Source organism: Perognathus longimembris, chromosome 23, assembly GCF_023159225.1.
Source record: "Perognathus longimembris pacificus isolate PPM17 chromosome 23, ASM2315922v1, whole genome shotgun sequence".
Lineage (NCBI taxonomy): Eukaryota > Metazoa > Chordata > Mammalia > Rodentia > Heteromyidae > Perognathus > Perognathus longimembris.
In genome coordinates, this window is record NC_063183.1 from 11,787,147 (window position 1) to 11,799,639 (window position 12,493).

Below are 12,493 nucleotides of genomic sequence, written 5' to 3' on the forward strand. Positions count from 1 at the left end.
CAGCTCCTGGTCGCACAACTCCCAGCAGCCGGCGCCGGGGAGGTGGTAGGGGGTGAGGATGGAGGTGCCCAGTTAGCTTCTCGTGGGTGGCCCACCTGGGGTCCCCCTTCCCCCAGTGCGCTCCTGAGTGGAGCTGATGCTATCCACCACAGACCCCGAGGACCCGCATCGGGGGGGCGTCTCGGGCGCCGAGCTTCAGCTCCGGCTCTTTGGTCGAGCCCCCGGGGCGCATAAGGGGGCTGTGAGCATTGCAGACTGCAGCTTTCCCCTCCCCACCCCCTTCCCGCACGCCACAGTGGGCTGACCCTGCCTCTCCATCTCTCCTCCGCCCGGGCAGAGCCCTGCTGCAGCGCCTCTGGCTGGGATAGCCGCCCCCCGTGGGGGCGATGCGGACAGCGCGGGACAGCCTGGGGAGCGCGCGGGGGCCGCAGCATGCGGGAGCCCGCTAAACCCGGTGGCTGCTGAGGCGGCCGAGATGCTCGTGCGCGCAGCGCGCCCCACCGCATCCTCGACCTTCCCAGGCTACAGGTACGTCCCAGCAGGAAGAGGTGCGCGCGGTGGGCCCCGAGGGGAGGAGAAAGACTCGGCTGGAGGGAGAGCGGGAGAGGGATCGGGAGAGCTGGGAGCCAGGAAGCGGGAGAGGGAGCCCAGAGATTAGGCGGCGGAGGGGCACCAGGGGGCGCTGCGGCCCCGCACTCCACGGGGCTCACCCGAAGAGGCCAAAGCGAGTTCGCCCCAACTTCCCCCGGTTCCAGCAGCACCCAGACCGAGGGGCGCGCGCGTACACGGGCGTGCACGGTCACGCTGGTGTTTGCAGGCAGGCGGGTCTGTGCACCTGGCGCGGTGCGGCGCCTGTGCGCCACCTGAGGACCAGCGAGGACGCCAGCTGGCCGTGGGAACCGCTACGGTGGCCTGCGGTTGTGCGCAGAAAAGCGCGCGTGTCTGTGAGCGTGTGCGGCCACTGTCCACGTGCACCTACGATCTGGCCCCAGGGCCCGCGGCAGTGCAAAGACTGGGAAGGGGGCTATGCAGTTCCCACCCATAGGAGAGCCTGGGGGGAGCCTACCTTTCGCCCCCACGTACGTTATTTGCCAGCTCCCACGCTCTGGCCCGCGGGGGGACGCGCCTACTCTCCAGAATTCTGCACTGCACACAGCGCGTGTGCGCTCGCGCGTGTGTGCACACGCGAGTGTGGAGGGGGCGGGTCTAGGGCCCTCTGGCAGAGCAGTGAAAGCCTGTGCATGGGCCCCTCCGCCTGATGGGAGGGCGGGCCCCAAGTTCCCCAGGTACCTAGGAGCCGGATCCACAGGCTGTATAACCTGCAGAGGAGCGGGGAGTGGGGGGCGGTGGTGGGCACGTGTGAAGCAAGGTCTGTGGCGCGCCGGCGAGCTCGTGGGGTGTGGGATCAGCCAACTAGCGCAGCACGCAACCAGGCTGCGGTGCAGGGCGGGGGGCGCCGCCTCCACACGCTGGGCTGGTCCTTAGTCTCTGCCCACGGGCAGGAGGCGGGGTCGGTAACTTGGTCTGGGCTCCGCGGTGCAAGATAGATGGGCGGACAGGGGGCTTGTTCTATGCATCTTCCAGTGGAGTTCATGGCTTGCTCGACGCCCAGGGGCTGTGGTGGGCAGCTGGGGAGGGGAGCAAGGTAGGGCATGTGGGCTGAGTCGGGAACCGGGAAGCGTCAAGGTCGAGGGACAAGCTGGAGACCACCTGGGAGAACGGAGAATGGGCTTGAGAACAGGGGTGGAGGGTTTGTTCGGATTGGAGTTGTAGGTAGAGTTAGATTGGGTGGAGGTGGGGGCTGAGGGACGTGGCTGGCGTCGGGGCCGGGATGGAGCGAGTGAAGGCAGCCAGGGCTGGGTAGGTGTCAGCCCTGGAGCAGACACGGGGTGATGGGCGCTTTGGTCCAGGCTGCTGGCTCACCGGCGGCGCTCTGCCTCTCGCTTTCATCTACCCGTAGGGACCGCAAGTGGCGACTATGGGCAGACTGGGCTATTGGACCTTGCTGGTGTTGCCGGCCCTTCTGGTCTGGCGCGGTCCGGCGCAGAGCAAGGCGGCGGAGAAGGGTCCCCCGGCGCTGAACATTGCCGTGCTGCTGGGACACAGCCACGACGTGACTGAGCGCGAACTTCGAAACCTGTGGGGCCCAGAACAGGCGGCTGGGCTGCCCATGGACGTGAACGTGGTAGCGCTGCTCATGAACCGCACAGACCCCAAGAGCCTCATCACGCATGTGTGTGACCTCATGTCCGGGGCGCGTATCCATGGTCTCGTGTTTGGAGATGACACCGACCAGGAGGCTGTGGCTCAGATGCTGGATTTTATATCCTCACAGACTTTTGTCCCCATCTTGGGCATCCATGGGGGCGCTTCTATGATCATGGCTGACAAGGTAAGGCTGGAAGGTGAGGGCTGCCAGCATCCCCGGAGAGTGCCAACTGTGTGGTAGTCGCTGCAGGGCACACCTAGCATGGGTGTGATTGGTCTCAAGTCAGGGGTCATGGTCTCTGCCCCAGTGAACACCAGGCTGTGCCATGTGTGAACGAATGGAGCTACCCTTGCCTTGGTTCTGAATACTTGGGAAACACCTCTGTGTGCCAGGAAGAACCCCAAGAACGCAGAAGTGGGGTGGGTGGAGGAGGCAGAATCTTCCAGCTATTTCCTAATAGTGCAGAGAGGAGCCTGGGGACACTTGTGACAATGGCTTCTGTTTCTACAAGGTTGATTTCCCCTCACTGTTTTGAGGGGGATCTATCCAATCTTTCCCCTCTTGTGGTAAGTGACTAGAACTATTTAAAAATATTAAGAATGGGTATGGTGCGGGATTAAAATAGGAAGTTTTAGGCACAAGATGGACAGAGTGCCATGCTTTCCTAGACTCTGTACAATTGGATAAACCAAGGCAGAGAGTTTTGAGAAACCTCGGTTTAGAGGAACATAAGTGGAACCCTTCCTCTAGGCAATGGGTGTGAGGGAAGAATAACGCCAGGCCCAGAACATGGAGGGGCTGGCAGTTTCCTTCAATGGCCCTGTGTGAGGCTGGCCACTTCCTGACTGGGCTGTAAGGACCATCAGATGAAGGAGTGGCCTTCCCCAAGGTGGATCTTGGTACCAAAGTTGAAGACCTTTCAGAATAAAGGGAGGTGTCTAAATTTCTTGACTTTTTGGTGACAGCCCAGGGAGGAGAGTGGTTTGAAGGCTTGAGTAAAAGGCTGGGAATTATACTGAAGGGTGGGGTGGGGAAGAAAGTTGGGAGACATAAATTGAGAAATGAGAAGCATCAGAATTACGAGTGTACTATAACACCACATAAACCTGGGAAAGGACTTGGGGGTCGTGAAGCAGAAGGAAGGTTGAGTGTGTTATGTACTGTGGTTCCCAGCCCAAGGCCTTTTCTTTTTCTTTCTTTTTTTTTTTTTTTTTGGCCAGTCCTGGGCCTTGGACTCAGGGCCTGAGCACTGTCCCTGGCTTCTTCCCGCTCAAGGCTAGCACTCCGCCACTTGAGCCACAGCGCCGCTTCTGGCCGTTTTCTGTATATGTGGTGCTGGGGAATCGAACCTAGGGCCTCGTGTATCGGAGGCAGGCACTCTTGCCACTAGGCTATATCCCCAGCCCCCCAAGGCCTTTTCCGATAGCATTCCTCTAATAGTAAGGGACATCCTGGTGGAGAGAGCAGATATTTGTCACCGCATCTTCCTTTTGATGCTCTCAAAGCACTTTTACATTCACCGAATCAGACTGTGCCTCTGCTCAGCACTTTCCACCAGCTCCTTTGGGAGTTGTATTAATTCTTTCAGGTCTCCTGAGCTGTAGCACATTCAGCTGAAGTGTACCATTGATTCAGTATCTTATTAAACATTTATTTTAAATGGTCTGCAGCCCAGCAGCAGCTGTGTGTGTGCGCGCGTGCGTGTGCGCGCGCGCGCGCGCGTGTGTGTGTGTGTGTGTGTGTGCATTTTCCCAGCTACCTCTCCACTCTGGGGGCCTCCTTTTTGGGATGATGAAAGTAGACATTGGCTATGATCTGCCCCCAGTGTATAGGCCATTTCAGAATTGGAAAGGCCCTTGGGGCTACTAGATAGGAAGTAACTGAGGCGCAGGGCAGTTAGAGACTTGGCCAAGACCACATAGGGGGTGATGGAACAAGATATCTGGTTTTCTGGTCCCAAGCTGTGATCTTACATGCCATCAAATCAAACCCATCCTTAACGTTGTCATCCTAAAGGATACAGAATCAATCTGATTATAGAGGAGGAACTTTGCCATGGAGAGATGCAGTGAATCATGACCTAGAAGGCTTGTGTTGGGAGGGAGAGGTCAGCCTTCTGAAAAGAAGAAGAGAAGTAGCTCCCAGTAGGGGAGGGGAGTCTAAATGTGGGATCTAACTATTATCACCGGTCTTCCCTCCATCTCAAGATTTTGATAAAAGGAGCAACACACATAAAAGAACAATAACCATGCTGTGAGTGAAATTTCTGGATCCATGAGGGACCAGTAGAGAACTCTGGCACCAGGTAAACTGGGGAAGGGGCTTAAATCTTCTAGGTCCGAATAGCCTGCAGATCTTGTTCTTTCTTCTCTGAGCTGGCAAGCATATGGTGCAGCCTCTCACCTGACTTACCTGCTTGACTGTAGGGAGAAAAATAGGTAGAGAAGGCATGCTCATAATTGAGCACCTCTTGAGTGCAGTGACCCTGTCTACCAGTGCTTCTTGCTCCAGGGAATGTCAGGCTCCAGCTAACTAGACCAGCACAGCTGCCCCCCTTCAAGAAATCATTGGAAAAGAACTTTTCACAAGCTGGAGGGAGGGGTAGTGGCATCCTTGTCTCCTATGGCATGAGGCTGCCTTATGAAAATGTGGACCGAAATTGCGCACGTGTTCAAAACTGTGTACTTGGAGTAAGGAAAGAAAATGGCATGAGAAAGTCAAGAAAGTACAGTTGCCGAAAAGACAAGATTAGAGAAAGACTGAAGGGAGAGGAGAAGAGTGGGAAGAAAACATCCATCCACTCAAAAGCAGAGGAAGGAATTGGCTACTGTTTGGTCTTTCATAGTCAGTCCTGGAGAGAATGCTCTCATGCTGGTGTAACTAGGGGGGCAGGGAACGGAGGAAGCCAGAGGGGGCAACACTGAGGGCATGTACCGGGTCCTCTGTGGGTGCCATGTGTAGGAGGGACAGGTGATATTGAGAGGCGCTGAGTTGAAGGATGGTATTTTGAGAAACCTAGATGTGTTGAAAAAGGAAAGAAGTTGTCTAAGATGTGAACAGCCCTTCCTCCCATTAGTTACACTTCTACTTGTTACATGCCTTTACCACCTGTTACGGTTGAAGCTGAATATTGAATGGAGTTTGTTTGGCTCCAAAGAAATAGTCACAGAAAGTCTGCTGTGGTTGAATGTGCCAACAGTGTTAGGACCGCAAATTCATAACCTCCCCAAATTGGCAAAGCTCTTCTGTCTCCCTATAATGTGATGTGGTTAGTAATGTCCAGCACACTTGTGTGATCTTTTACCTTTTTTTTCTTTTTCTGAAGATTGTGGGGCTTGAACTCAGGGCCTGGGCACTGTCCCTGAGCTTTTGTACGCAAGGCAGGCACTCTACCACTTTGAGCCACAGCTCCACTTCCAGTTTTCTGGTGGTCAATTGGAGATAAGGGTCTTAAGGATTTTCCTACTTGGGTTGGCTTTGAACTGTGATTCTCAGATCTCAGCCTCCTGAGTAGCTACGATTATAGGTGTGAGCCCCAGCTTGTCTTTCTCTTCTAAACTGGCAACATTCACAAATGAATAAGACCAGTAGTTAATTTTATTATCACTACAAATGAACACATGCACGTGCACACGCGCGCGCGCACACACACACACATACACACACACCCTCTCCTCCCCTCACATCTTTTACCTTTCCCTCGGATTACTTGACCCATGAAGAAAAGAGCAAAGCTTATGATAATTGAATGATAAGTGGCAGATTTTCTCATGCTCATGTAATTTACAGTGGAGGTGTTAATCTTTGCTTGGGTCGGTGGGTGGTCTTATAATTAAATTAGAGGGAAAATAATATTGCTGCAGATAAAATTCTAATTTTATCTTGGTTTGACCATTTTCACTGTATCCAAGTGGAATACTCTCTGGCTGCAGCCTAAGTTCTAGTCCCAAGGACCAGAGTAAGCTTTCATGTTTCTGTACCGACCCTAGGACTCTGCTTCATCTTCTTGGTGAGAGGACATGGCTCAGATTTTAGCTACACCATCTGGTGTCGCTTTTATATGTTCTTTTTTATTTTGCCAGTCCTGTGGCTTGAACTCAGGGCCTGAGCACTGTCCCTGGATTCTTTTTGCTCAAGGCTAGCACTCTACCACTTGAGCCACAGCACCACTTTTGGCTTTTTTCTATATATGTGGTGCTGAGGAATCGAACCCAGAGCTTCATGTATATGAGGCAAGCACTCTACCACTAGGCCACATTCCCAGCCCTTATATGTTGTTTGTACACATACCTCTTTTCCAATAGAATGTAAGTCCTTTGAGGGTCAGCTGACAGAAAGAGTTTATGTGTATATGTGTATTTGAAATAATTAATGTTCCCCCTCTAAGCGACACTTTATAAGAATGATGTCATTTCATTGTTGAGCACTTAGAGAATACATTAAAGTTTAAAACAAGAAAACAAAATCTTGGTCCAAGTTCTATTACTAGGAGTAACATAACTGTCACTCTGGTCTATTATTTTGCCTATTCGTTCAGTTTTTGATGTCAATGATTGATATGCTTTATTTCCAAGATATGTGATTGGTTCCTTTCCCTTGTTTATTTATAAAAAGATTTTGGACTGTTTATTCTCAGAAGATTTTAGTAAAAAGGAGTGGCCACTCTACTCCTCATGTGTGGTGGTTTCAGAGGGCTCAGTCCATGGCCCTGTGGTGCCATGTGCTTGGGCAAAACTTGGTTCTGGGACTGTGTGGAGGAGGCTGCTTACCTCGTGGTGGACAGCAAAGAGAGAGTTTCTTGTTTTCTCTTTGGTTTTATAAACAACTCTTCTCACATTGTGTGTGTGCCAATCCTTCACTAGATCCTTCAAGGAGTTGAGTGGGATGCATCATGAAGTCCTTTTCCAATTACTCTAGCATTTTTGATTCTTTAGTTACACATTCTTCCATTTACAGAGCCTGTTTAATGGATGTCCTCATTTGTTCTTTCATTTTTGTTTGTGAATTTACTTTATTTTTAATTCATGTATTGTTATTATAAAGGTGATATACAGAGGGCTTATAGTTATGTAGGTCAGATAAAGAGTACATTTTCTTTTTGGACAATGCCACCTCTTCTCTCCCTGTCCCCTACTCTCTCCTGTCCCCATGAACAAATTCTATAGTTCATTTTCAACATAGTGCCTAGTGAGTATCACTGCTGTATTTGTTTGCCCTTTGTCCCACCATTTCTTTGCCTCCCCTGCCCTTCCAAAGGTAGATAAGTGAACAAATAAGACAAAAGGAAAAGAAAACAAACATAGCAACAGAGAAAAAAACCCTTTTATTTCCATTTCCTGGAATTCATTTTTGTAAATATTATTTTATATGGTCAGATGCACATAGCTATTGTGCCTATGTGTTCCTCTCTTAAGAATATCCTCCTTTGACCTCACTCTGTGTGAATGCCTAGAGACCTGTATAATTTATGTGAATTTATTTTTAAGGCACTTTAAGAATTTCTTCTAACTTGACCTATAAAGATATGTGTTATTAAAAAAAGGTTTCCCCTTGTGGTGCTTAGGCTAGAACCCAGAACCTCAGACTTGCTAGTCAAGTGTTCTACCACAGAGTAGAGCTCTAGTCTCAGGGTGTGTGCTTTTAAATCAGAGCTTACACCACAGCTCAGTTCAGATTGGTATTTTCTTCCCTCTCTACATAGCCTGTGGTGCAGGTTTGGGTTCCAGTCTCATGTCTGTGACTTTACCGCAGCTTTCTCCTCCTCCTCCTCCTCCTCCTCCTCCTCCTCCTCCTCCTCCTCCTCCTCCTCCTCCTCCTCCTCCTCCTCCTCCTCCTTCTCCTTCTTCTCCTCCTTCTCCTCCTTCCTCTCCTCCTCCTCCTTCCTCTCCTCCTCCTCCTCCTCCTCCTCTTCCTCCTCCTCCTCCTCCTCCTCCTCCTCCTCCTCCTCCTCCTCCTCCTCCTCCTCCTCCTTCTTCCTAGTCCTAGGGCTTGGACTCAGGGCCTGAGCACTGTCCCTGGCTTCTTTTTGCTCAAGGCTAGCCCTCTACCACTTGGGCCACAGGGCCACTTCTGGCTTTTTCTATATATGTGGTCCCGAGGAATCGAACTCAGGGCTTCATGTATGCGAGGCAAGCACTCTACCACTAGGCCACATTCCCAGCCCTCACCACAGCTTCTTGGCACAGGAGCTTCTTTTGAGTTCTAACTCTGGATGGAACATGTCACTGCTCCCCTCACAGCCAGCAGCATGAGTCTTCTGGCTCTCGCTATCGTTCCCATCCGTGAACCGGTGGCTCACCTTGGCCCTTCCCTCCATGGATCATGTGTTTTTGATTTCTACTTGGAACTGTCATCTCCCTCTCTCTTACTTTGTAGTGCTGGGGATTGAACTGAAGGCCTTGTATATGCTAAGCACATACTGTACAACTGAATTACTCTATTATTGAGTTATATTCCAGTCCCAAGACTCCTCTTTTGATTGGTGTATTTTTAGGGAGTCTTCTGTATTGTTGATCTGTTAATTCCCCTTTCTTATTCCCTAGCAATACTAGGTAAACTTAAAAATTACTAGACATTTCTGAGGCTGGGAATATGGCCTAGTGGCAAGAGTGCTTGCCTCATATACATGAAGCCATGGGTTCAATTCCCCAGCACCACCTATATAGAAAATGGCCAGAAGTGGCGCTGTGGCTCAAGTGGAAGAGTGCTAGCCTTGAGCAAAAAGAATCCAGGGACAGTGCTCAGGCCCTGAGTGCAAGCCCAAGACTGGCAAAAAAAAAATTACTAGACATTTCTGTATGAATTCAGTGTCTTAGGAGAAGGGAGTAGTTGCTAAATGTTTTGGCTTTGATTTTGAGCCAGTTTATTTCCCAATCTGCTTTATGTTTTTAAAATTTGATTATATATTCTTGGAATTTCCCCTTTATCATTAAATAGATTTCTCATACTTGATCTTTAAAAGGCTGCAGAACATCTTCTGTTTCTACAACAATCACCATGTCTAGTAAGAGTCATTTTGGGTTCATATCGTGGGTCCTTTTTGGCACTCTGTATTGGTCTTACCTTGCCGAAGGAATGCATCACTAATTTCAGTGCTGGATGCACATTTTACAGTGTGGTTCAGGGCTTTCCATGTGGTGCTTGTCCCTTAAATGCTGACTGATCTCATACATGAGTGTCAAGTTTTTCTCTAGCAGGAGATAATTACAAGCCATCCGGGGATTAACATGAAGCCGGGACTGCATGTGAAATGCTTTTGGAGCCCCACTGAGTAACACTTGAGCGGCAGGAGGTGGAAGCTGGTGCTGGTGCTCTTATAACCTGGCAGCTCCTGAGTTTGGATGTGAGTGACAGGTCTCCCCATGAAACACTGAAGACTCACGGAAAGGGCAGACACGCAGATCTGAAGGCTGGTGGAGCCCATTCAGCTCCTGCCATAAAGGCATCAAGGTAGCTCGGTGAGAGTGGGAGGCCTATCTTTAGCCCTCTCGATGAGGCATGTCAGATGTGATCATCCACTCCTCACATAAGTCATTGGAGAGCAACAGGCACTATTCCTGCAGGCATGACTAACTCTGCAAATGGCCCTCAGGGCTCTTTGTAATTGCATGGACTCTTGATAGCTGTGGTCTAGTGCATTTGGAGTGGTGTTGTCTTCTCTCTGGTGGCCTTAGAGAGCCAGTGCTGCTCTGGTAAGAGCAAGTGGATGGAAGAGAAGAGTAGAGAGGAGGAAGCCTAAGTGAGTTTTGAATTTGTAATAGAGTTGCTAAGCAAGAGTTTACAAGGTCAGTGTAACCCAGAGTTTGTCCTACCTATTCACACCCTTAATCTTCCAAGCTTGAATTAGTTGCCAAAGTAGTAAAGTTTAAGTTACATGAAAAAGATCTGAGGTGTGGCCACAGTGGGCTTACTTCCCCATGGCAACAGTGGGCTGGAGATGAGGCCTGCCTCATCACACCCACACTACTGCCACCCTTGAATGGGGCCCCACTCTCCTGATCTTCAGCTCCCTTGTCAGCCACTCCTCTCATTTACTTTGTGCAGCTGGCCTTGAAGACCTTGGCCCCTGAGACCCTGGATGTTTGTGGTCGTGGTTGAGAAGGCTTTCCTTGGGCAGTCTTCTCTTCCCCAGCCTTGCCTTTGTAGGGTGGTAAGTGCTGCTGTCTTCACTGCCACTTTTAGGAGTCTCCCATAACATTTTGGTCTGTTGAGCTCAGACCTCAAGACCTTTTCAACACAATACTCCAGGAGCACCTGCCAGTTGACTTGATATGATGGATTGGGGATGCTCCCAGGAAACCTTGGACAGAGCATAAGGACCTAAGTTCCATTCACAGAAACCAGTGGTACTTTGCGGAAAGCCCCTCTCAATATGGTTCTCTTTCTGCAAAAGGTGAGCTGGGGATGATATTATCTCTAAGACCCCTTTTAATTTTGAAAATTTTGTTTTCCTTCAAGGAAAGAATGACAAGGAACATAGCAAAATGTTAACCATAGGTTAGTGGACTTGTGGCTGCCCTCGTAATGATATTAGATAATGTCATTATCCAGAGGTGAGTGAGTGGGTTGGACTTGAGTTAGATTGCCTGGGTTTACAACCAGGTCACATTGATTACCATCTGGGCCAACCTGGAAATCGTCTCCCCAGGCCAAATGGGAGCAGTGATCGCACCTGGATTTGTGCGAGTTGTGAGACCTAATAAGATTGTGAAAATAAAGTACATAGCTCAGGAGAATAGTATTGTTATTGTGTAACATTATTATTATTATTACTTTTGGTGGGACTGAGGTTTTTGAACTCAGGACTTTAGCTTGCTAAGGCAAGTGCTCTTCTACCTGAGCTGTGTCTCCAGCCCTTTAGGCTTTATTTATTTTTTCAGAGTGTCTAGAGCTTTTTCTCCTAGGGCTGACCTCTGACCACAATTCTACTTTGGCCTCTCCAATGCCTGGGTTTACATATAGGAACCACTGTGCCCAGCTTGTTTGTTGATATCAGGTCTCACTAACATTTTCCATGGGGCTGGCTTTGAGACATGTCCTCCCAGTCTTTTCTTTCTGAGCAGCTAGAATTACTGATGTGACCCACTGTACCTTCTGTAACTTTTCTTTTTCTCCAATGTGCATGCAGTTTTTTTCTTGATTTAAGAAACTTGGCACTGGTGACTCAGGCCTGTAATCCTAGGTACTCATTAGGCTTAGATCTGAGGATCACAGTTCGAAGCCAGCCCTGGCAGAAAAGTCCCTGTAAGACTTTTATCTCCAATTAACCACTCAAAAACGGGAAGTAGAGCTATGGCTCAAAGTGGTAGAGTGTTAGCTTTGAGCAAAAGAGCTCAGGGACAGCGCCTAGAGCTCAGGGACAGCACCTAGGTGCTGAGTTCAAGTCCCATGACCAACAACAGCAACATCTGAGTTCAAGTCCCATGACCAACAACAGCAACATCAAAAAAGAAACTGGGAACAAATACTCTTAGAAATGGAGGGGTGGGGGTGTCCAACATGAACTGACTGATCCTTTCTCAGAGGGAAAACTAGAAACTTGCTTTACCTCAAGACTTATCTCAAGACTTGCCATGAGCTTTATCCTGGCTAGTGGGAGGTTAATCGTGGTTTGTGTGAAATGACTCCAAGAGGAGATGGTTGCTTTGACCTTTGCACTAAATGACTTCCCCAATGGAACCATCTGTTTGCCCTGGGCCTAGGCCCTGGAGTGGAGATGTGTACAGTTTCCCATTTTATCTCTGCCAGGGACTAATGACTCACTGTAACCTGGGGAATCTGGCAGCACTGCCGATACTTGTTTAAAGAATCCTCATTTTCATTTGAAGAACCACATAGCTAGAAGTGAGGCCTTGGGATTTTTGCTTTTCTCCTGTTTTATTATGCTTTTCAAGTCAGGAATGGTGAATTCATTTGGTTTTGGGAAGGAAGGGGTTAAGATTCAGTGCAGGTATTTTTTTTTCTTAATTCTAGACAATAGGTATTGTTGTTAGTATTTTGGTTATCTTCACTGAAATGGTAAGGATGGTGATGAAATTAAAATTCAGAACTCCTGCCATACCGAATGGTGGATTCATACCACAGACTGTACTGTGGGTTGCGTCTCTCCAGTTTCATTGAGTATAAATAAAAATTTTAAGTTGTGTATTTTTCAGGAGTACCTGATGCTTACTCTATATCCACTTCCTTGGCAAATTTCCAGCACAGTAGAACCTTGGTGTCTGCAGATTCTGGTACCAAGGAAACTGCTATTGAGGGAGACCCAAGACTGGCCAGGATGCATGG

The 12,493-nt window shown here is 49.3% G+C and overlaps 1 protein-coding gene across 1 annotated transcript in view; it reads left to right on the plus strand.

Moving 5' to 3' along the window:
• The first annotated feature begins 1,978 nt into the window (after positions 1 to 1,978).
• Positions 1,979 to 12,493, plus strand: part of Grin2a (glutamate ionotropic receptor NMDA type subunit 2A) — a 279,877-nt gene continuing 269,362 nt past the window's right edge. The window contains exon 1 of the mRNA XM_048332404.1: positions 1,979 to 2,392. Coding sequence (XP_048188361.1) covers positions 1,979 to 2,392 — 414 coding nt within the window. The remainder of the gene's footprint in view (positions 2,393 to 12,493) is intronic.